This window comes from Miniopterus schreibersii (genome assembly GCF_964146895.1).
Source record: "Miniopterus schreibersii genome assembly, chromosome: 7".
NCBI classification, from domain to species: Eukaryota; Metazoa; Chordata; class Mammalia; order Chiroptera; family Miniopteridae; genus Miniopterus; species Miniopterus schreibersii.
This window is the reverse complement of record NC_138108.1, coordinates 23350096-23375202: the sequence shown is the minus strand read 5'-3', so window position 1 is coordinate 23375202 and position 25107 is coordinate 23350096. Positions and strand designations below refer to the sequence as shown.

Below are 25107 nucleotides of genomic sequence, written 5' to 3'. Positions count from 1 at the left end.
GATATAAAGATACAATGGAATATTATTCAGCCATGAAAAAGAAGGAAATCTTGCCATTTGCAACAACATAGCTTGACCTTGAGGGAATTATACTAAGTGAAATAAGTCAGACAGAGAAGGACAAATATCATACAACCTCACTCATGTGTGAAGTACAAAACAAAACAAAAACCAAGCTCATGGATACGGAGAACAGACTGGTGGTTGCAGCCGGGGGAGGGGGGGATAAGATGGGCGAAGGGGTTAAAAAGTACAAATTTCCAGCTATAAAATTAATAATTCACACCCTTGCCGGGTGGCTCAGTTGGTTGGCGCTTCAGCCCCTACACCAAAAGGCTGTGGGCTCGATTCCCAGGCAGGGCTCACCCCTAGGCTGTGGGTTCAGTCCCCAGTCAGAGGGCTTACAGGAGGCAGCAGATCTTTGTTTCGCTCTCCCTCCGCGCCCCCTCCCTAAAATCAATAAGCATATCCTTGGGTAATAAAAAAGTTCTCATCACAAGAAGAAGATACTGTACTACGTGTGGCGATGGGTGTTAACTAGACTTACTGAGGTGGTCACTTCACAACATAGAATTCAAATATCGAATCATTATGTTGTATACCTGAAATTAATACAATGTTATAGGTCAATTATGTCTCAATTAAAAAGAAAAATAATAAAATACTTTCAAGTAATAATAAAGGAGGACTCGGTAAGGAAAATTTGGGACCCACTGCATCAGATTCTGAAGAAAGCCAGTGACATAGGTGAGGGTATTTTGCATTGACTTCAAAGATGGATACAGCTCGCTCTCCATCTCCCCTTGTTCGGCCAGCCTAGCCGCTCTCTTTCTGCTCTTTCCTGCTAGGCATTGGGATGACCAGATGCTGAGCGACGCGTGCCAGTTGGTGCTCAGTGAGATTTACATTCCGCCGGGCGCTGAGGGGGGCATGGTCGAATACAGGCGAACCCTCATCATCAGCTTACTCTTCAAATTCTACCTCAAAGTGAGGCGAGGGCTGAATAGGATGGTAAGTGACTTCTCTGAGGCCCTGGGTGAGCGGATCTGCACCTGAAGGCCTTCCCCCCCCCCCCCCCCCCCGGTTTTGTTAATGCATCAAGGGTACCGGGCATGGTGCCCTCAGCGTGGCGCTCAGCTCCCCCCCCCCCTTCCTGTCGCTCTCCTTCCCTTCTTCACTCCTGGGCCCAGAAGGGGACACCCTACTTATTCCATTTGCCCTCTAATTTGTATGACAAATACTAATATGCATGCAGGTTGACCTACAGTAGCGAAAAACCTTTAGTAAGTATATTATAACATATTTTCCTATTTTAAAGAAAAATTTTTTTAAATAACGCCGACTTTAATATTTAGAAAATGTGAATAAGCCGAAAAAGAGGCGAATCATTTGTAATCCCATCGCCGTAGCTAACCACTATCAATATTTTGGTGTGTACCCTTCTTTATGGATGTGTGTGTATATGTATATGTGTCACATATTTACACCAATAGAACTGGTCATTTCGCTTTGTAACACAAACATCTTTCAAGTCATTAAATATTTTTCAGTGACATTATGACTTGATTGTGTGGCAAGATGTGCCATTATCTATTCCTTATGTTTAGATATTTAGATTGTTTCTAGTTTTTTGTTAACTTTTTTTTTCTTTTCTAGCCTAGTTTAAAGTGACTTCCACAGCGGTTTCTCAAAATGTGGCCCATAACTGAGTGCCCCCTTGTTAACCCACGAGCTAACTCAAAAACGGCAGGCAAATGACTACACCCACATTTCTTTTATGCCTGAGAATTTTACTTTCTTAGTTCGTCCAGTCCTTTTTTATTATTCTATTAACATTATTTATTATTAGTATTATCATATTCTATTATGTTTATTATATGTGCTATTATGTGTACATAGTATTTTCAGCATATTAATATGTAATCGGTATATATCTAATATATTATTATATGTAATCTATTACATATGTTTTTTATTTTACATCTATTACATATTATCACAGATTCTCTAACATATTATACACTTTATGTTATATATTCTATCATTATAGAATGAGTCAAAGCACAGAGGAACACAATTTTAAAAATCAACTCTAATCCCATAATCCCATGATTAACATATGGATGCATACTTTTATATTTTTAAATTAAAAAAATGAGATCATACTGTACACAATTTTATAACCAATTTTTTCACTTTCATGTATTTCGTGAGCATTTTTCAATGTCAGGTACACTTCTACAAAATTATTTTTAATGACTGCAGAATATTGCATTTTATGGCTATACCATAATTTGCTTGGCCATTTTCCTGTTGTTAGATGTTTAGTTTAATTCTGGTTTCTTCCCTATCACAAATAATCTGTAATTGGGCTTCCTTGTAGATAACTCACAAGTCCCCTTTGCCCACTCCCTCAGTTGTTTCTTTGAGATCCATGCCCAGAAGACTGGCTTGAATTTGAAAGCACAGAGTCCATTTAGCAGTGTATACATACCTCCACTCCCTCAAAAAGGAGACCTGGTCATGAAGGGAAATCTTCACTTTCTGGAAATAACATTCACTTTTCTGTGCACATAAGTAGATGTAGTAATTCTTCAAATAATTGCTATGAGCCTAGGGAACTTGAAGCTCAGAGCTCTTCCAACTGGCGTCTAATATCTAGAATAACCCTATTTCTATATATGTTTTTCCAAGCTAGTCACTCAGATTGTAAAATTAAATGTGAAATAATCTTCTTTTTAGGATCCCCAGAAGTTTCCTGATATCCCAGAAAAGTTCATGAGTGCTCTAGACAATTTCCCCATAGGAACACCCCAAGGAATTCAGATGTTCCAGGTTGGTGGGTAGGGCTTTTGTTTTTAATCTGTTTATGCATTCATATGTATGAATTAGGCATGTATTTTCCTCTTTTTAATAGCTATATTTTGTATTACATGTAAAGATTAAGTCTACTAAAACCAGCTGATGTTAACCGTTGTCACCCACATACAACTTGCTTGGTTTAGCTTTTATGTTTTTACTCAAGACTAACACAAGGAGTTTGATTTTGAATCTCCCTTCTTCACTATTTTCAGTTTTGTTGCTTAAAATTTCCTCCTTTTCTTGGCCAATGTTATTCCTTTCTTTAAAACCTGACTCAACATTTACTGCTTCTAGAAAATCTTCCCTACTTTATTACAGCCACCCTGAATCTCCCAGGAAACTGTATTTTCCTTGGACCATATTAGTTGTATAGTTGCATAAATTATTCTTAATTACTCTATGAAATTGATCGTGTTATTTTAATGTATGTGTTCTGATTCCTCAACAAGGTTGTAGAATCCTTGAGGGCAGGAACAATGTCTTTGGGGGGGTAGAGCCTATAACCAAGACTATATTTCTTACTATAATACTCAATGGATATTTATTAACTCTGACTCATAGATGTAGATACCCAGTTGCCTGTAGTTTTTCTTGATTTGTGAGATATAACAGACCCAATTTTCAGTACATGAGAATGTTTGGCAGTAAAATAACATGCTTTTTTCATTAACAGTGTGTGGATCCCTACCAACCTCCTCAAGATCCAGTTGGTCACCCACTCATGCACCAGTCAGCCATTAAACATGCCACCGGGGAAGCTGTGTATGTTGATGACATACCTCCTATCAACGAAGAACTCTTTCTGGCTGTAGTTACCAGCACCAGAGCTCATGCAAAGATCCTGTAAGGAAATAAAAGACATCCCTATAAGTTACTGAAATGCATTAACAATTTTATATTCAAACTGAGAGCTTATTGTATGTTTAAGTCAATTAAGAGTACTTATTTCCTCTTCTGGGTGGGAATCAGTCATTTTTAAAGCATAGTTTGAAAAAAATCTATGGCCAAGAGTCAGAACACCAGTGTAGAATATTGCCCCATGATTTAGTTATGAGGTCCATTGCAGTTTTTTCCCCTGTGCTTGAGGAATTGTTTATATTGTACCCTGGACTTACCCTTGCAACTTTAATGTGTACTTTTAAATTTTCTCTCGTAGATTGATTGATGTTTCAGAAGCCCTGGCATTTCCAGGTGTTGTAGATGTGATAACAGCAGACGATGTTCCGGGAGATAATAACTATCTTGGAGAGATTTTCTATGCGCAGAATGAGGTGTGTGATTTGTATGTGGCTTATTACTCAAATACTTAGCTGAAAATGCTACATCATAAAGACTTTCAGAGAACCACTGACTCCACCTCAGTGATGCTCAAATTTATTTTGAATTGTGAATCCTTTTGAGATTCTAATAAAAGCCACAAGCCCTCTCAAAGAAAGCATCCAAAAAAGTCTTAACAGTCCTAGAAGCAATACAGAGCATAGGACATTAAAAGAACCAAAAGAACTTCAGGAATTTCAGGATGACTGGATCACCATGAGTGATTTGAGAATGGTGAGGAATGCAGCTGATGACAGTCATAGGCCAGATGTAATTAATTTCTGCATCTAATTTTTGTAGCCCCTAAATCCCACTCAAGCCACTATTTTAAATTTATTCTCATAGGTAGAAAATAACCTTTCTTTTGGTCACAAAAACCCAGTGGATAAATGTAAAAATTTGGGAACAATAAATCCTTTTTAGTGATTCTGTGTTTTAGCTAATTACATATAACATGTGGCTTTCCTGCAGGTTATTTGTGTGGGTCAGATTGTCTGTACTGTGGCTGCTGATACCTACGCTCATGCGAGAGATGCTGCTAAGAAAGTGAAGATCGCGTATGAAGACATAGAACCCAGGATTATCACAATAGAGGTATTCGGGCCACTTTGTATCTTCAAGAATGACTAGGGTGGTGTACTTTTGACAGAATTCAACCCATGGAGTCACAAAATAGTATAAATTGAGCTTCACTTATACTTTATGTTCAGTGTCATCTATAGTTTTAGAGAGAAGGCGTCTGGATTCTGCACCTTGAGACATAATACTGAGAATTTTCCTGCCTGGATCCCCTTTCCTTCCTGTGTCTACTTTCTCCTCGCGTGACCTCTTGCCAAGGAATGGCCTGAGAATATAGATAAGCAACACCAGAGAAAGGCCCTTACGGCTTCACATACAAAACTAGTCAATGAGAAAATCCAGAGCACTGCGAAACTCAGAACAAATCAATGCTTACTGAATGAGAGCATGGGTCCTCTCTATCTCCTTGCCCACTTCCTACTTAAGCACGAGTTCTGGGGATAGAATAACACTCAGATTCGGATTCTGGCTCTGCCATTTAATAGGCTATTAAATGAAAGCTTTGACAAGTTACTTAAATTCATCATATCTCAGCTTCCTCATCTGTAAAACAGGGACTATGAAAGTTCCTACAACAAAAGGTAATCTTGAGGTTTAAACGAGAGAATCCAAATAAAACGCTTAAAACAGCACCTGGAACATGGGGTGCTTTGAATAAATGTCAGCTGTTGCTCTGTCTTATTCATGAGGCCAAGAACATGTTCACGGTGCTTATATCCCTGGTGCCTAGCCAAGCACCAGGTGCTCAGTAATCGTGTGCTGGAAGGGTAGGTGCTTGCATAAGCAATGTGAAACCCAGCCAAGTAAGGTACGGTCTTCATCATCTTCCTTGATTCGCTCGTTTTTCCCCACAGTTTCCAAGTTCAAGCCTTTTCCAGTTATCTTTTAAATGCCTCTTAAATATGCCTCTTTTTTTCTATTCTCACTTTCACCCCTTTCCACCCTCCAGCCCTCACCATCTTATTGTCAGGTTTACTGCAATAATCATTTTAAAAGGCTCTTGGACTTTATCTCAAAATATCTACCTACCATATTAACTTTCTAAGCCACAAAGTTCATCAGACAACTTTTTCTTAAAAAAAAATTTTTTTTAATGTCCCCTTAGATAAGGTTCTTAGTATGGAACTCAAGGTCTTTTATTGTCCAGCCTCTCTCCATCTTTCAAGCTCATCCAACTGTTTGTTTACTTACTTACTTTTAGAGAAAGAGAGAAAGGGAGAAAGAGAGAAAAAAAACAAACATTGATTTGTTGTTCTACTTATTTATAGATTCATTGGTTGATTCTTGTATGTGCCCTGAATGGGTATACGAACCAGCAACCTTGGTGTATTGGGACAATGCTCTAACCAACTGAGCTACCTGGCCAGGGCCCAACTGCTTCTTGATAGAAAACCTGTCCCCAGCCAGCTTGGCCTTGTTCTCATTTTGGCCCCTCAGCTAGTTTTTAACCTCAAACTATTGCTTTATGAGGTGCCCTTGACTTCAAGTGATTTCTAGTCTCTAACTGTCCTAATCCTATCCAATTCAGCACCTAATTTATAGGCCATCCTTAAGCATTTCCAGCCTCACCAAGCTCTTTCTTCTTGGCCTCTCTTTAATCTATTATCTATTATCTGCCCCCTCACTACAAAGTGGGCACCTAATACCAAGCTCCCTAAGGTCAGCAAACCAGAGGGTGGGATTGTGTTTTATATATCCTTGCTCCCTGCAGCTCTTCCTCCAATCCCTGAGCAAAACTAAGTCATCACCAATGCCTGTAATCCATTGTAACACAATTTCTGTGGCTCTCCAAATTGCTCAGATTGTCTTGGTGTGTGAAGATTTGATAGAGCAGAAGCATGGGATTTTGATGGGGTTTGAATGGCTTATTAGAATATTTTTAAAAATAATAAATAAAAACTTTTGTTTTGGTTTATTTTTTCCCTGCAGCAAGCCCTAGAGCACAATTCATTTCTTAGTCCTGAGAAAAAAATTGAGCAAGGAAATGTAGAGCAAGCCTTTAAGCATGTTGATCAAATCATTGAAGGTAAGTGGTCTTGGGCCAGAAAAGTGAAGCTTCTGAAGTTGAGGACTCCAAATGAATTAACTGGTTTGAGAAATACTGAAACTCTAAGGCAAAGCTTCTCAACCCTAGTGTGATTTTTAAAACACAATTTAAAATGCACAAATAATAAGTTTACAGCTTGATAAAATTTTACATATGTAGCAATCTATGTAAATACTGCCCACGTCAAGATACAGAACATTTCCAGGACCCTAGAAAGCTTCCTTATGCTCCCTGTAGGTCAGTAACCTTTCGAAAGCTCTCATTCTGTAGATTAGCTTTACCTGTTTTAAACTTCATAAAAATGGAAACTAGAGTATAACTTCTTTTGTGCCTCCTTCTTATATTCAGCATGATGTATGGAAGATTCATCCATGTTGTTGCATAGATCAGTAGTTATTTTTTTGTTCAGAAGTATTCCTTTGTATAAATATTCTATAATTTCTTTATCTATTCTACTGTTGATGGACATTTGAATTGGTTTCAACTTGGGACTATTGTAAATAAAGTTTCTAAAAACACTATTGTGATCCAAAAAGGGGTGTCATGATCAATGTAACCAAAAGTAACCTCACAGGGTGATCTGATCATAAATTCCTAACTTGGTGAGTAGTTACACACCAAGCATATAACTTCCTTAGTAAAAGTTTTATCTTTGTTTTAAGCAAGCCCTGTCCTTTGTTTCTGTGCATCTAGATTAACATACCTTTGAAATGCCTCTCTTTTAGGCCCCTCTGAAGCCTAACCCCCCTCAAGAAAGCACATAATCTTGTTAACTAGCCTATAATAAATCCCTGCCTTGTTTTCTCCCACCTTTATGTAATTTTCCTTACATCCCTTCCTTAATTCCACATGTATAAAAGAAACTGCAAAACTGTCATTTCTGGAGCATTTGAGATCTTGCTTCCTAGCAATGTCATCAGTCTGGCTCAAATAAATTCATAAATGTTCTCTTCAGGTTTGGACATCTTTACATCAACACTGTTATGCATGTCTTTTGGTGAACATAACTCATTTCCAACGGAATATACCCAGGAATAGAATTGCCATATGTTAGTCTTTTTATACGTTTACCTTTAGTAGTTAATGCCAAGCATTAAAAAAAAATTGTTTTAATTTTACTCCTATTAACAATTATGGAAGTTTCGTTGCTCTGCTGTTATTGTCAGTCTTTTTAATTTATGTAATTGATGGGTACATAGTAGTATCTTATTGCAGATTTGATTGAATTTCTTTAGTGACTAATGATGTTGAACCCTTTTCATATGTATGTTGGCCATTTTTATATGCTCTTTGGTGAGATGTTCAAGTCTGCCTGTTTTTTAATTAATTAAATTAAAAGTGATCATTAATTATAATTACAAATAATTGACTTTGATAAAATTAGTATAATAATTGATTTACTTACTGATTTATAGAAAGTTTTTATGTTTTTGATATGAGTTCTTTGTTAGTTATGGGTATTGCAAATACCTTCTCCTACTCTGCAGATTGCATTTCCACTGTCTTCATGGTTCCTTTTCATCAACAAAAGCTCTTGACTTTAATAAAATCTGATTTATCAGTCTTCTTTATGATTAGTGCTTTTGTGCCATGAAGAAATTTTTGCCCATCTAAAGGTCATGAAGATATTTACCTATGGTTTCTCCTAGAAGCTTGATAATAATGTTTAGCTTTGACATGTAGGTCTATGATCCATCTCAAATTAATTTTTCTGTATTGTGTGAGACAGAGGTCAACATTGATTTTTTTTCCAAATGGATATCCTACTAACCTAGCACCATTTATTGAAGACTTTATTTTTTTTTCTTATTGAATTGCAACTCAGCTTTTATTGTTTTCCGGGTGTTTACATTTGTGTTGCTCTATTTCTGAACTCAATTACATTCCACTCATCTTTTTATCTATACTGTGCTAATACCACACTATCTTACTTTCTGTAACTCTATACTAAGTCTTGAAATTTGATAGTGTAAGGTCTCATTGCTATGTCTTCTTCAATATGACCTTAGCTATTATAGGTTCTTGGTATTTTTATATACATTTATCATCAGTTCATTAATTTTCATGAATGATAATTTACTGGAATTTTTTTCTGAAATTGCATTGAAAAGATATCAATTTGAGAGAATTGAAATTTCAACAATATTAAGTTCCAATCCATGAACATGGTAGACCTTGCCTTTTATTTAATAAAGATTTACTTTCATTTCTCTCAGTAATTTCGTAGTTTTCACTAAAAAGTAATCTTGCACATTCTCCTTAATATTCATTCCTAGTATTTGATGTTTCATGATACTTCAGCAAATGATATTTTTATTTAATTTTCTACTTATTTGTGTCTAATATAAAAAGCACAATTAGTTTTTGTATATTTATTATATATCCAGGAACTTTGCCAAATTCACTTATAATTTCAATAGTCTTATAGATTCTCTTGAATTTTCACTGTATATAATTATATCATAACAGTTTTATCTTTTTCAATCTCTGTACTATTATTTATTTGTTTGTTTGTTTGTTTTGACTTACTGCCCTGGCTAAAACCTAATTAGTATGGCTTTTTAAAATATCAATATCTAGATCTACACCAGACCAATGAAATCAGAACCTTGGAGTATAAGGTCAAAGTATCAGTATTTTTTTTAAGTTCCCCAAGTGGGTGATTTTAAGGTGTGGTCAGGGTCAAGAGCCACAGCTGTCTTTACTAGGAGTATCACTACTGGTCTTAGGTATGAGAAAATAACAATTCTCACAAGACCTATTACCTATTTCTAAACTGAAATGGCAAGTGCTATAAGCTTTTATCTTTTGCTCCAACCTGGGAAAGGCCTTTAGAACACTTGTTTCCCAACAGCATTCTGTTTAAGAAGAAAATGCCAACTGCCTCCCAATTATAAAAATAATTCACTACCTCAGAATAGCAGTTAGATACTATCAGGAAAGTCATGAGAGATGCTCAGAGGTTTGATAGTATCCATAATTTGTGCCAGACATTCATTACTTCATAAAAGAAACTAAATGAGATTTTGTGAAGCCTATAAATTAGGCTAACTGTTATTTAGTAATAATAATACTATCATGTAATAACATTCATCAAGTACTTACTATACCAGACACCATGCTAAGCATGTATTATATTATTTAAACATGACAACAATCCTAAGAAATGAATATTTTTAAACCTATTTTAAGTTCCTAAGTATTTACTGCTTACTATTTAATATGCATGCAGAACAACTCTGAGAAGGAACATATATCAGTAGCTCCATTTTAAAAATGAAGAAACTGAGGCTTAAAAAACTAGGTAACTGACTGAGGTCTCATATTCAGTTTACAATAGAGCCAGAACTGGAGCCCAAGACTAAATGACCCAAATGTCCTTGCTCTTAACCACAATAGTATATTTTCTTTGAATTTTTATACTCACCCTAGGAGCAATGGAGTCACAAGGTGCTAGCTCTTTGTCATTTAGGATTTTGGCCATTGTGGGAGTTCAAAGTTTTAGCACAAGTGGAAATTTTGAATATGAAGGGAATTTGGAATTTGGGCAGAAATGACTAAGAATTACAGAGTATGCCAACACAGAGAAGCAGTGTAGTTAAGAGTGCGGATCCTGGAATCAGATTGCCTGGGTTTGAATCCCAGCTCTGTTTTTTACTGGCTGTGTGGCCTTGGGCAGCTTACTTAACTTTTCCATATCTCAGTTTTTTAGTATGAGGATTAAATGAATTATCTGTAACTTGCTACACCTCAGAACAATACCTAGCATATTGTAAAAATGATATAATTGTTAAATAAATTTGAGTTTAGATTAAAGTCATATATACATGCTAAAAACAAAGGTTTTTTGGGGGGAGGACTCACATTCTAATGTCCCAAGAAGTAATTTCAAGAAATCCTTTGACTCCTGGCAAAACAATTCACTTATTTTAACTACACATGAATCTTTTGGCTAGTTTTAAAGTAAAAATATCGCTTTCCAAATATTTAAACTAGAGCCAAATGCCTCTTGGTACAGCCTACAAAATGATAAGGATGTTTTAACCAAGCCAAAAATCTCAGACAAACCAGTAAGAACAGGCTACAAAACAGGTAGGAAAGAGTGTTTTGTGTTCTTTGATAAGATGCTTATCCTCAGTGTGACTCAATAATTCTAATGTTACCTAACTGAGGTATACATATTATTATTACCCGCACTTTACAGATAAAGAAATGAGGCTTTAACAAGTTGGCCAAACCCACTGAGCAAGGAGATAACAGAGCCTGGATATGTGGCCAGCTTAGTCTGTGTGTTCAAGTCCAGCACAGCATGGATCTCACCACCCACTAGACAGATGAGGAAACTGAGCCCAAGAGAAGGGGTGTGAATTACCCATAGTCACCCAGCTGGTTGGGTACAGTGAGAATTAATTAGAAAAAGTGGTTTAACCAAAATATTTAAAGCCCAGTTCTCCATAAGCTGAAGCAACTGGCTCTTTATAAACCAAACACCACTGACAGCCTCCATCCAATGTGAGACTTTCAAGTAAACATTGCCCTTTGTTTATGCTTTACAGGTGAGGTTCACGTGGAAGGACAGGAACATTTTTACTTAGAAACACAAAGCTTCCTGGCTATCCCAAAACAAGAAGACAAAGAAATGGTGTTACACGTTGCGACACAGAATCCATCTTACGTGCAGGTAACAGGGTATTTTTGGAAAATGATACTCCAGATGACTGTGTGGCATGAGGCCCTTACTACCAGGTATTCCTCTCCAGGGGCCTTTTGATTGCTCCTACTCCCCCATCTCAAACTCCCTGCACAGTTGACACTAGCTAAAGTCTAGAATGGAGAAAGTGGGCAAATATTTCCCTAAATGGGCAGAATTTTCAAAGAGATCTGAAATTTTTGCCCCCTTCCAAAATATAGGGCAAAGTTTATCTTTGCTTTATAACAGTTGATAGCGTAAAACTTAATCTTAGTAGGACACTTACATTTCCCATTGCTTTTCTATATGAATTGGTAGTACATGTGTATTTAAATTTTCCTTGTGGTTGATTTGTGTAGCTTCTCAATATGAATGTTTTTGTGTATTTGTGGTGCACATGTAAATTGATTGCATCTCCAAGATATTTCAGCCCATACCTTAGAGTGTGAATTCCACTCCTATTCTAGTGGTTGAAATATAGAAATTATTTCCACCCCCAGGCAAGTAAAGAAAACCTCTGACATTCCCTTTTCCTGAAATGTGGAGGGGTAGGTACCAGAACAGTTCCAGGCACTGGGAAATACTTAAATAATGATACTAGGAGGAGGAGGAGTTACAAGCATCACTGAATGGAAAAGCTGGGGGCTTCCTGGGAGAGCACAGTGAGCTGGTACCTTGAGGTCTTAAAGGGGTGGGTAGGCCCAATGGGAAGAAGAAGCTACCAACTGCATTCAAGGCAAAATGAAAGGGCAGGGGAGTGATGCTGAGCTGGGATGTGCTGCAGTTTCCATAGTTGCAAGTTTTGAACTTGGCAGAGGACTGTGTAAACATGTGCTTTCCCCTAAGCAGCTACGTGACCTCCTACAAGTCATTGGGCATCAATATTTTTTTCTGTAAATTGAGGAAGGTGACAAAGATCACCTCTGAGGTCTCTTTTCATAGACAGTATGTGTCTCTGGGCTCTGAATGAATAACATGTATGTCCTAAGGTCACCATTAATATCTACCATCAGCAGCTCTTAGGGTACAGTCAGTCATCTCCATAACAGTAGGCATTTCCCCGGGGCAACTAGGGCACTGGTACATACAGCTCACAGCCAAGAACCTGGGGCAGTATCAAAAGCAGGCTCAACAAAGGATTTGAATAGACATTTCTCCAAAGAATGTCTATGAATGACTAAAAAGCACATGAAAATATGTTCAGCATCATTAGTAGGAAATTCAAATCAAAACCACAGCAATACCACTTCACACCCCCCAGGACAGCTATAATCAAAAAGACAGATAATAATAAGTGCTGACAAAGATGTTGGAAATTGAACCTTCATACATGCCCATGAAAAGTGGCACTTTGGGAAATAGCTTGGCAGTTTCTCAGGATGTTAAAAATAGAGTGGCCATATAACCCAGCAGTTTCGTGACTACATATCTACTCAAGAGAAATGAAAACATATGTCCACACAAAAACTTATACATGAATATTCATAGCAGCATTGTTCACAGTAGCCAAAAGTGGAAACAATGCAAATGCTCATCAACTAATAAGTAGATAAAAAATGTGATGGTATCTCTATAAAATGGAATATTATTCAAACATAAAAAAGAATGGAGTAGCCCTGACTGAGTGACTCAGTTGGTTGGAGCATTGTCCCATACACCAAAAATGTTGGGGATTCCATTCCCAGTCAGGAAACATACCTAGGTTAGGGGTTCAATCCCCAGTTGGGGTATGTATGAGAGGCAATTGATCGATGTTTCTCTCTCTCTCCCTCCCCCTTCCTCTTTCTCTAAAATCAGTAAAAACATATACTCTAGTGAGGATTTTTTAAAAAAGGAAAGAATGGAGTACTGCTACATACTACAACATGGATGAACCTTGAAAACGTAATGCTAAGTAAAAGAAGCCGGTCACAAAAGACTGCATATTGTATTATTGCACATATATGAAATATTCAGAATAGGCAAATCTATAGAGACAGAAAGCAGATTAGCAGTTTCCTAGTGTTGGGGTGTTAGGGGAAGTTGAGATTAGGGGAGTTTAGAAGTGACTGCTTAATAGATACAAGGTTTTTTTGGGATATTAAAATATTCTGAATTCAATTGTGATGATGGTTGCACACTTCTGTAAGTGCTGTATTTGTTGAATTACTGAATTTCTTTTACTAGGCAGAGGGGAAGTACATGGATGAGGTAATAAACTATTAAATTTCACTTAATGTGGCTTCGGGGACATATCTTTTGTAGGAATTTGTGGCTGCAGCATTAAACGTCCCAAGGAATAGAATCACCTGCCATACGAGAAGAGCTGGAGGAGCATTTGGGGGGAAAGCGACCAAGCCCGCTGTGCTAGGAGCTGTCAGTGCTGTGGCTGCCAACAAGTAAGAGTCACAGTGACAGCTATTAATGTCAGAAGTCCTAGCAGGACAGATGCCACCCATGTCCTTCCAACCCTGCAACCCAGTGTTCATTCCATTGGTCACAGAATTTTATTTCCAAAGGGTGTGGTTAACATGTGGGTGAAGGAACACTGGACCTGGAGCCAGAGAACCTGTGTTCAAGCCCTGCTCTGCCAGCTCACCGACAATGTCACCTTAGACAAGTTGCCTCAGGGTCCTCACCGGTAAAGTGGAGAGAACAAGATCTACCTGTTTCACAGTGGTTGTGTGGAATAAATGTAATCACTATAAATTTTGACTGATTGCACAGACATAACTATGTTTTACTTCTTGATGAACTGCATTGACTTTCACTCTTTAAAATGTTTATTTTAAATTGTTAAAATAAATCAAGCTGAGATGGCTGACTGGAAGGAAGGTTAAAGGCCCAACTTTACAAGGGATACATTTTTGCATGAAATACAGCAGGGCCTGCTGCTGCCTGGGAATGTTCACTTAGCCAGACACAGGAATAGCCATGACTTTTGTGAACCTTTTACATACCGAAGTTCATTAAGTATGTTCAGGACAAACTGAACTTATCAGACTATAGCTGCGAAAAGAAAACCTGTAACATTTTAGTTCATTGGCACTTTCCAACAATAGCAAAGACTGTCCAAAGTAAACATCATAATACTATAACCTGCTAATACACATAATCACAAAATACTCATACAATGCCTTAATGTAATATAAAAAAGAAATAAAAGGAAAGTAACTTATAACTAAATAATGTATCATTTCAACATCAAAATTCTCAGACATAACTAAATCAGAATGATAACAGTAATAGGGATTTTTTTGTTTTGGGGGTTTTTTTACATTTTAATGTCCCCTCAAACTTCCAAAATGTTGTTTAAGATATGTTACTACCCACATTGAAAGCCGCTAAGTTATATTATTTCCAGTCCCCTTTCACCATCTCCATGTTTCTACAACTTTATGAAGCATCTAGCATATTAACAGAGTCACTTCCTATAGGACTGGTCGCCCAATCCGGTTTATTCTAGAACGTGGTGATGACATGCTGATAACTGCTGGCCGCCACCCACTCCTGGGAAAATACAAAGTGAGTGAGAGCAAAAATGTTAGGAAACTGCCTAAAACATTGTCCAGTGACAACTAATCAATAGTAAAGACAATTACTAAATTCCATACCAATTGAAAGGGGTATTTGGGTACTATCCAAACCAATCAGAACTTTCTGTTGGGATCGTATGGTCAACTTGGGCACCATCATCAGTAATCTTCTGATGACTGTCATATCAAATCTTGTTCATAAGCTGGGTAGAGACTGACAATTGTGATCAGATGTGTTTGTGTGCAGCATGGTCTGGTTGTAAAGAACTACTGAGAAAATGGTTTTGTTATATCACTTTGCAGATTGGATTCATGAACAATGGTGTGATCAAAGCTGCTGACGTTGAATATTATGTCAATGGCGGATGCACTCTTGATGAGTCTGAAACGGTAAATAAGAAATGTGCCATTCCCGTAGGTTACCAGTTGAGAATGGCTCATACATGTGTCATATTTTATTTGCATAGATATTTGTCTTGCAAATTAGACAAATTCTGTGAAGAGTTTGTGTTAGAGATAAAATTTGGATAAGTGGTTTTGAATATTTGCTAGATGTGAAGTTTTGTTTTGTTTTAATTCAGGTGGTAGACTTCATTGTGCTGAAATCTGAAAATACATATTTCATTCCTAACTTCCGGTGCCGCGGTAGGGCTTGCAAAACAAATCTACCATCCAACACTGCTTTTCGAGGATTTGGCTTTCCCCAGGGTACAGTGGTCGCTGAATCTTACATAACTGCTGTGGCATCTCAATGTGACTTACTCCCTGAAGAGGTAGGTAATCAGTCAGAATCCCCTAACAAAACTCTGACACCATTAGTTCAAATATATCTTGAGCACCTAAATATAGCCTTATGTTAGCTTCTAAGATTCAGTGAAAGTATATTGTTTATGAATCAGTAAACTTTTACTGTATAACAAGTCAACCAAGACATAGTGGATTAAAATAACAAATAGTATTTCTTCTGATTCTGTGGGTCAACTTCTTCTGGGTAGCACTTATGGTCTGGGTTAGCTTAACTGGAGTGTTATGGTCTAAGACAGATTTACTTCCATATCTGGTAGTCATTGACTGACTAGTCTAACCAATATCTCAGTTAGGAAGGCTCATCTCTGCTCCACAGGATCTCTCATCCTCTAGTAGGCTAGCCCAGATTAGTTCTCATGGTGGTTCATAGATTTTCCAGGAGTAGTAAGAACATGGCAAGCCACAATGCACAAGCACTTTTCAAATCTCTGCCTGTATTACATATGTGTTGTCTTGTTGTCCAAAGCTAGTCACATGGCCAGCCCCAGAGTCAGTGTGAAACCACCCAAAGGCATGAATAAGGAGACTGGCATTATTACAGCCATTTGTGCAAACATTGTACCATAGTTCAGATTTCGAAGAGCTAATTTGAGAACAGTTAATAATAAAGAAATATTGTGTAGAAGTAAGAATTTTGAGTCAGGAGAAATTTGTCTCACCACTAACAAAGCTTGTCACAGGAATCATACCTACTATCTCTCAAGATTATTGTAAAGTTGATTGAGATCATACACTTAGCCTGCAGCCTGGAACATATGAAGTGTTCAATAGTAGTTTCTATTGTTATCATTATTGTTATTATCATTATGTTTATATGTTTACATTTGCACTTACATATTTATAGCCATTTAAATAGTTGTTTCTTTTTTTAGAAAGACTTTCTTCATGTTAGATAAATAACAAAAACACATGCTTCACATATGGAATAGCATGTATCCTTGAAATGTTTTTTTCTTGTCTTTCAGGTTAAAGAAATAAACATGTATAAGAGAATCAGCAAAACAGCCTTTAACCAGATATTTAATCCAGAGCCTTTGCGAAGATGTTGGAAAGAGTGTCTGGAGAAATCTTCATTCTATGCTAGGAAAAGGGATGCTGAGGAATTTAACAAAAATAATTACTGGAAGAAGAAGGGGCTTGCTGTGGTCCCCATGAAATTTACCGTTGGGAACCCTAAGGCCTACCAAAATCATGTGAGTTTGGGAGAGATGTCTTCCCAACAAAAGCCCTTTTCCATATGACTAGCTGTATGAAAAAGGCTATTTTGAGCCACTACTGGACATGGAAGTGCAGCTATCTTTCTCTAGGGAGAAAGAAGAAGCTGAGACAGTTTCCTATAACAGGAAACAAAATGGGCTTAGGCAAGCATTGGAGACCATCGGTATTAGGGAAGACCTGGTGTGACACGGTACCAGGGACTTCAGAAAGCAATCAACTGATAAAGTCCAGCTCACGAGGGTCTGGCCTTGGGCAGGGCCCCAAAGACGAGTATTGAAGGATGGGGTCAAATTTCAAATCCATGAAAGAACTGGAGGGAGCAAAGGACCCCTTTCTCTCTTTCCTAATTTCTTAGTGACAGCAGTAGAGTCATTTGAAGACAGAGCTTTCAAAAAACACATGAGAACAGACAGAGCGTCTCCATTCACACAGAAACCCAAGGGCATCATACCAAGGCTCCATGATTACTGTGCCTTCTTTTCACTTTCACCTTAAACAGTTTTTTGTGAAGTTCTGTTTCTGATTCTGTCATTTATTTACGTACTTATTTACTTTTCTATTTGCTTCTATCCCCACCAGTTTCTGAAATATCCTCCTAACCAAACCCACAGAAAGAACAGAGTACAGGTCCCTACATGGTGTGAATGAAGAATGACTGAGCTGTCTCTTATGAAAGTTTCTCTCTGTTCACTCCCTTCCTCAGAGTCCACTAACAAGGTAGAAAGCAAAATGAGAAGAAGGGAGGGGAAGGTCAGCAGCACTGCACTCTTGGAGCAGATGACCAGTCTTTCCCCCCAGGGAATGTTTCTGAAACCATAATAACATACAGACCCCCTTTGAAGGGAAAAAATTGGGAGGACTCTCAACAGTCGTTTAAATTATTTATTTTAATGTCATTTAACTGTGTATGACCACAAACAAAGAACAAGTTTCTTATAGCTCTTATGCCTTTATAAAACACAAATGAATTTGGAAATTAAATAAAAGTAGTATTATAAATGCCAGTAATATTCAAAATAGTAGCATTAACTTAATATGGTGGATGATGTTGCTTTTCCAAAACTGAATCCTCACTCACAAAAGGATAGTGGTTCTGGCTGCTGCCACATTTCAAGTCATTTTGAAGTCTTAATCCTAAATGTCTGTGTAGGGTGTGATGACTCACTGTCTCACCTCTTGTCTCTAATATGCCCCTCAATTAAAGTAGGCCTACTTGGTGTTTATACAATAATCAACATGAAATCTAACACAGGCTCTGAAAGCACATGGCAATACCCTTTGAACATGGTCATCATTACTCATTAGAGGGTCATGAGGTGAAAATACAAAGTTTAGAAGTTCCTATGGAGACCTTGATGGTCCTGAGACTGGCGTAGCTAAATTAGTTGAGAGATATATATTATCCTCACCTGAGGATATATATTTTTTAATTGATTTGAGAGAGAGAGAGAAATACTGATGTGAGAGAGAAACATCAATCAATTGCCTCCTGTACGCCCCCCCCCCCCGCCCCCAACCGGGATCAAACCCAAAGCTTAGGTATGTGCCCTAGCCGGGAATCAAATCCTCAACCTTTTTTGGTGAACGGGACCATGCTCCAACCAACTGAGCCACCTGGCCAGGGCTAAATTAGTTGATATTTTGAATTCGTAATGGTAGGGGCACAGGCATCAACATGGGGATAGAGGTCCTAAAGGGGAAGATGCAGGGTTCTGGGCCATGTCCATGAGCATATGATGCAGATTGCTTAAGAAAAATTCCAACGACTTGCAGAACTTCCAACATAGCCCAGCCTCCTCCTTCCTTGACTTCTCAGCCTGGTTCCTGGAGCCACTGCCCAGCCCCAGAGACTGACAATAGCATTTAGTTTGAAGGAGGCAGCACAGCATGGGTGTGGAGGACACTGGGCTCAAGTTAGGAGTTGTGGGTTCCATTCCTGACTTTACCACAAACTAGACACAGGGTTTGGCCAAGCCTCTTCTTCTTCAGACCTATTCCCCCACATGCAAAGTGAAAAATCTGGACTAAACTTATAGATCCCAAACCTGTCCAATCATCAAAATCATGTGGGAGCTTTAAAAAAGGGGAGGGGGAGGCATATTTGGATTCCACCTCCAACCTTCAACTCAGTTGAAATTTCCAGAATGGGACCATACCCATTGATTCCCAAGGTTGGCAGCATTTGGAAACTATTAAAACATCTCAAGGTTCTTCCAGTTCCCCTAGTATCCAGTGGAAGCTTTGCCTGGACATTTACTTATACAATTTCCATTTGCTTTAAAATTTAATTTTTATGTTCAAGGGGAAAGAATAATAAAATATTGTACAGGTGGTGCTTTGGAGAGGTAGCTTCCAAGGCAACCACACAAGGCTTCCAGGAGGCAGCAGATGGTGGGAGTGGAGATGAGCGCCATTCATTGATCTACATTGGTAGTTTTCAAGCCTGGGGTTTGTTGAAAGGGGTTGTCTGTAACCACCAATAATAGCTTTCTTCTCCAGTATAAACAATGAGAGTTTGACTCAATGAAGCAAACCATTCACCTGGCAACCTCACCTAAACTCACGGCAACATTTGGCCACATGGTTTTCCAAACTAGTATTATAATTATTCCCCGACAGGCTACCGCTCTAGTCCACATCTATACCGATGGCTCTGTGTTGGTGCTGCATGGTGGCTGTGAACTTGGACAAGGCATCTACACCAAAATGGCCCAGGTAAGATAAGTATCTTATCTTACTGTAAGACTGTAACACTGTATAGTCATTTTAACAACTTCTTTCTTGTTGAGCAAGAGAAATCACACTAAGTGTACAAGCCCATTATAAGACTCATTTTGATATCAGAAACAAACATGCAGAGGGCTGATGAAAGTGGGTGTTGGAATTGAGAAAGCATGTTATGTTACTCTTCCTGCATACTAAAGAACCAAGTCCACAGAGCCTTCTTTGAACGGATCTTGCTTTTTTAAAACAAAACCCTATGTCTGCAAAAGTTTTCAAAGAGAAAGTATTTTTCAGCTTTATGGCAACTGCTCAAAGCTATACTGTGTTAATGCAAATATTTATTAGAAGTGAATGTGTTTAATAGGATGAGATATTATGTTCTTAGAATTCACAATCTACTTAGGAACACCACATGACAGGCCATTATGTGTGCTAAGTCAAAGATGTCTTTCTAATACTGTTGTTGAAAGAGCAAGAGATTATTTGCAACAGGAATTGTCCCTTTTTTAATATTAAGTAAGAATTTGTTGAATATGAAATTTGAATAGGCAATGTGAGTAGATGGGGGCAAAGCTTTTCTCTCAATGAGAAATAGAAGATATTTTCTTTAAGGAAATAATATTACTCAATAGTGTGTTTGGAATTAGAAAGTCACAAAAATCCACAGAGCCTTCTTTGAACAGATCTTGCTTTTTTAAAACAAAACCCTTATGTCTGCAAAATGTCCCATGGGGGCAAAAACAATCTGCTAAATGTCTATAAGCCACAAGGAGAGGATGAAGGTAAAACCATAAGACTGCATGAGTCCTACTAAGCTAATGCCCCAGAGGAGCCATACTGCCACGTGGCTTCTATGAAACTGTTATAAAAGAAAGCAGACAGTTGGCCACATGCCTCTGAAAAGCAATGTATCATTTACAGTGCCATTTAAAATCTTCAAACTCATAATCTACATGTAAGGTCCAAGATGCTATTGTAAAGTTTGTCCCTAAAGGGTAGCTAGGTTTTATACTCAGTTCAAAAAAGAATTCAAAAGTTTTTAATTTGGGGGAGGGAGGCTTAGGGTCAATGAAATCAATAGTGTTTTTCTTCTACTTCTGGCAGGTGGCTAGTCGAGAACTGAACATCCCCATCTCATATATACACCTGCTTGAAACAAGCACAGTCACAGTGCCCAATACATTTTTCACAGCAACGTCCATAGGAGCAGACGTCAACGGGAAAGCAGTACAGGTAACTTTCTTTCGTTTCTCAGTCACCCAATGACAGTGCTGGAAATAACCTTGTCCCACCCCTTCTTTTATGGGAACTGAAACTGAGGCCAAGAAAGGTCAAGTGGCTGGTTTTAGGTCGCTCTGCTAAGTGGTTGAGAGACCTCAAGTGGTTGAAGCTTCCTCTATGCACTTCTTCTCTCCCCTTGAGAAAAATCTACCTATAATCTTTCTAATTACCCTAAGGTAATTAAAAACCTATTGATCACTTTTATTTGCATAAACCATCTCATTCAATAATTAAAATGTCCAGTCCAAAATGTACTTCAAATTACAGTGTCTCTACTACTTAACAGCTTGAGCCTGCAGGTAGAAAGGGGGTGGGGGTGGCTTCTCTCCATTTCCCTCCTGCTCTCATTCCATAAGCTTCCGAGCCTACATTTCAGACCCTTGTAAAGTCCAAGAAAGAGAGAGTACAGGAGAAAGAGGCAGACCGTTCTTGGCTGGCACTGGTGTGACTTGGCCTTGTTATATCTGACTCCTTCCCTTGTGGATGCCATTGTGAGCTCCTTAGAGAATCCCTTCTGAATGACTTTACCATGGGCGTTGCCTCTCCTATGGCTTTAACCACTTGTCCTGCCCAAGCCCCAGGCCATCTCCAGCCTCTTTCTGCTGAGATACTTCATCCCTTGTAGGAAGCCCTTATAGATGGGAGATTAGAGGGTGCCTGGAGTCAGGAAGAGGGGGAAAAAGGGTGTTGTTACGTAATGGTTATAGAGTTTCTGTTTGGAGTGATGAAAAAGTATTAGAAATAGTAGTGATAGTTGCACACACCAAAAAAATACATATAAGATTGTCTTAAAGTCAATGGGTAAAGTTCAACTTACAAAGTAAAAACTTCTTTTAGGACTATGTAAATATTGCGAGGCCACCTTTGAGACAAAATAGAATTCTTTATCTGAAGCCTAAAATGTAGGAAATCTCAGAATGGAGCCTTTCCACACACTGGCTTCGTCGTCTGGTTTGGGCAGAGCTGTGTCCAGCAAATTCAGAAAGCGCTCCTTGGAAGGAAAAGAGTGACAACTTGTCACCTGATTGCCCTTCAGACTTTCTGCAGCTCTTCAATGGGCTCCCATGGTGGGCTGATTATGAAGAGCTTTGGAAGCCCCCTAAGACTTCCCAAGGCTCTATATTCTCTGTCAGTGAGCTATCCCTTCAGATTTTCAAAGGAGACATGGCAAAAGCTGAGGCCTCGTTGGCTGCAAAGACAACAGTGGCTCCAGACTTGACGTGAATAGACTGTCCCTTGGCTGAAGAAGAGAAGTTGTTCATTTCAGACTTGCAGAATTTTTTTTAAATCCCAAGACATTTATATGGGAGTAAAATGTGGGAAATGTCTATAAAAGAAAAATGGCTTGTAAAAAAAATCTTTAATGATTCCAAGTTAAATGTATCATTAAATAGATTAGGTAAGTCAATAAGCATTAGTACTTTTACATCTACAGAAATAGAGATGAATTAAGTATTAAATACCACAAAGCCAAGAATGCAGCAAGGAGGGAAAATTGATTCCATTTGGTTTTGTCTTCATAATTTTTTCTTAAACTGGAATGGTTAAATATAGAGAATTCAATAAAATGAAACAAATTTACCCCAGGCAGCACTCACATATCACAGGTTCTACCTGGACACATGCGCCTTTGAAGGCTGTCCAGTCAGTGGGAGCACAGCACCTCCTCCAGAGATGGCCCTCAACTGCCCAAGGCTGTTGCTTTTCAGCTACAGTCTTGTGTTCAGAAGTAGACTCAGGTCTGTAGGGCCCCCAACTCCAGAGGGTACACGTCAAGCTCTCTGAGTGGCTTTGAAGTGTCCCTCGCTAGGCTTGAGATGGAGAGAGCCCTTCCTGCCACTCCTTCCTGAGAAGACAGAGATCCCAGCAACACAACAATGGTCTCCAGTGCAATTCTCTCCCTAATTCCAACCTTTCAGCCTCTTCAGCTTCAACCCTTTGATACCACTGAGGTGGGTGAGGAACAGCTCGTGGCCACTTTCTCTGAAAAACTGGTTAAGAGGTAGAGTACCTCCATTTGGAATAAGGGGCTATTTGTCACCTATTGTGCCAGTCTCATCCTTTTGAGTCTTTAGCCTAAAATGAGTCAGAAAAAGTCCTGTTAATAAATAACAAATTATTAAATAATAATAAAGAAAGAAAGAAAGAAGAAGAAAAAAAAAACATCATGGCAAGTGTCATGAATCAAAATAAAGGAATTTATGGAAAGAGAAAGTGCAAGTGTTAGGGCTATTGTGGGCAGCAGGGAAGCCAGGGTAGGCACTGATTGGTGATCCTTGAGCCTGGCCTGAATGCAGCAAGGGAAAAAGCCATCCACCTAGGTACTTGGGAGCAGAGGGGGCTCGCTTACTGTGCTTGAGGTGCTGCCTGGGGTCAGGGTGGCTGGAGCAGATAAAGCAAAAGGGAGTGAGGTGGGAGAAGAGGTTAGACAGGTAGCTGGGGGTGAAATTGGGTTATAAATGCTCATTGTTGAAGCTGGGTAAAGGATATGAGGGGGAATATTGTACTATTTTCCCTACTCTTGTGTATTTTGAAATTTTCTCTAATGCAAAGGATGCCAGAAAAATTAGCATCTGGCACTTGGAGCTCCAATAGGGTGAGGCAACTCTACTAAGAAATATAAGTGAAAAAATTCTCCACACAGAAAAAGGAGTTCAGATTTCATGATAAGAGGAAGAACATCTGATATGTGGACAGGCAGGAACTGTGCAACTTGGGTTTGCCTTGGATGTATTACTCTTTTGGAAGGCATCCATTTGTAATGAGGTCAGTGATTGAAAACTCAATAACCAGCAAAGGTAGATTTATGAATGCAGGGATCTCCCTAATGCATGAGAAGCCAGAGACCATTTCCCAAAGAGGGGATGATAGAACAGAAGGAACAGAAACCAAGAGAGGGCTTGAGGTGTATTCTGAGGCTGATATGAGTAAGTTAAAGGCACACATGTAAACAGATTTGTGTTTGAATTAAGAGAGGAAGCCAGGCTGGGGCCCACTAACACTTAGGGGTCTGTAGACCTCATCTCAGGGGATAGGGATTTTACCTAATTTTTATTTTCATTTTGATTAAAAGGAGCACATTTGCATCATCAAAATGATGACTTTGTAAGTGAAGTATTGCCATGAGATCTCTTTGCCTGCAAGAAGTATACTTTGTGTCAAGGAAATAAGAGCAGAACTTCGTATGTAAATAATGTTTTTCTGAAGAGCAGTTGATGACTAGGTATAAAGTGTGAATGAAAATCTAAGAGCAACTTAAATGGCAACGAGAGTGGAGAGAAAATTGATCCTTTAACTGGCACACAATAGGCACTCTGAACTCCGAACGAAGTATGTGTGCCATAGCAGTCGAGATTTTTTCCACATTCCAAGCAGCAATTTAGCTTCAGGAAAACATCATTGTCAATCAACTAAATTAGTGTTGTTATTTCAAATTGTATTGGTATATAGATTTGTCTGCACACTTTGTCATTTTGTTTTTTACTTTATAGTTGTGAAAGAGCTACAATTCTAAGGAGGCTCTACCTAGCTTTATGTTAGCATGTATTTAAACAACATTATAGTCAAAATAAATTTAACACTGCAGGATCCACAAGAATATTTGTTTCTTTCAAAGGGGTTTCATACATTGCTCAAGTTTAAGAAACTCTGCCTAGGGGACTTGGAAGCAAGTTCACAAACTGACAGTCTACATTTGAATTGATTTAAATATTAAACATTCTGCTATTCCCTGAGCCTTTTATCCCCGATATCATTTCAAATATTTCTTTTTAGAATGCTTGCCAAATTCTTATGGCCCGTCTTCAGCCAGTCATCAGGAAAAACCCAAAGGGAAGATGGGAGGACTGGGTGAGTGTTCTCCTCATTACCCCTGCCAGGAAAAGGCAAATACATCCAGATAGGTAGGTACAAGTCCTAAGTGCGTGGGCTGGTTGGTGGTGCCCATTCAAGAAACAAAGATTGTCATTTACTTCTGCTTTTCCAAAAGAGTGAAAGAGAGGTCTGGGTTCATTACTTAGTTTTATTGAAGAGCCTGATTTCTCACAGCATGTAAATAATGTTTTAGT

At 38.5% G+C, this 25107-nt stretch overlaps 1 protein-coding gene across 1 annotated transcript in view; it reads left to right on the top strand.

The window, feature by feature from the left end:
* Positions 1–25107, top strand: part of LOC308559315 (aldehyde oxidase 4-like) — a gene marked incomplete at both ends in the record, with an annotated part of 58574 nt that overhangs the window by 26579 nt on the left and 6888 nt on the right. Inside the window, 15 exons of the mRNA XM_081141925.1 lie at positions 849–1011; positions 2743–2835; positions 3536–3705; positions 4019–4133; positions 4651–4773; positions 6688–6784; positions 11362–11486; positions 13740–13873; positions 14912–14999; positions 15314–15400; positions 15592–15783; positions 16783–17010; positions 19655–19750; positions 20864–20992; positions 24815–24889. Of these exons, the coding sequence (XP_080998051.1) occupies positions 849–1011; positions 2743–2835; positions 3536–3705; positions 4019–4133; positions 4651–4773; positions 6688–6784; positions 11362–11486; positions 13740–13873; positions 14912–14999; positions 15314–15400; positions 15592–15783; positions 16783–17010; positions 19655–19750; positions 20864–20992; positions 24815–24889 (1915 nt within the window). The remainder of the gene's footprint in view (positions 1–848; positions 1012–2742; positions 2836–3535; positions 3706–4018; positions 4134–4650; positions 4774–6687; positions 6785–11361; positions 11487–13739; positions 13874–14911; positions 15000–15313; positions 15401–15591; positions 15784–16782; positions 17011–19654; positions 19751–20863; positions 20993–24814; positions 24890–25107) is intronic.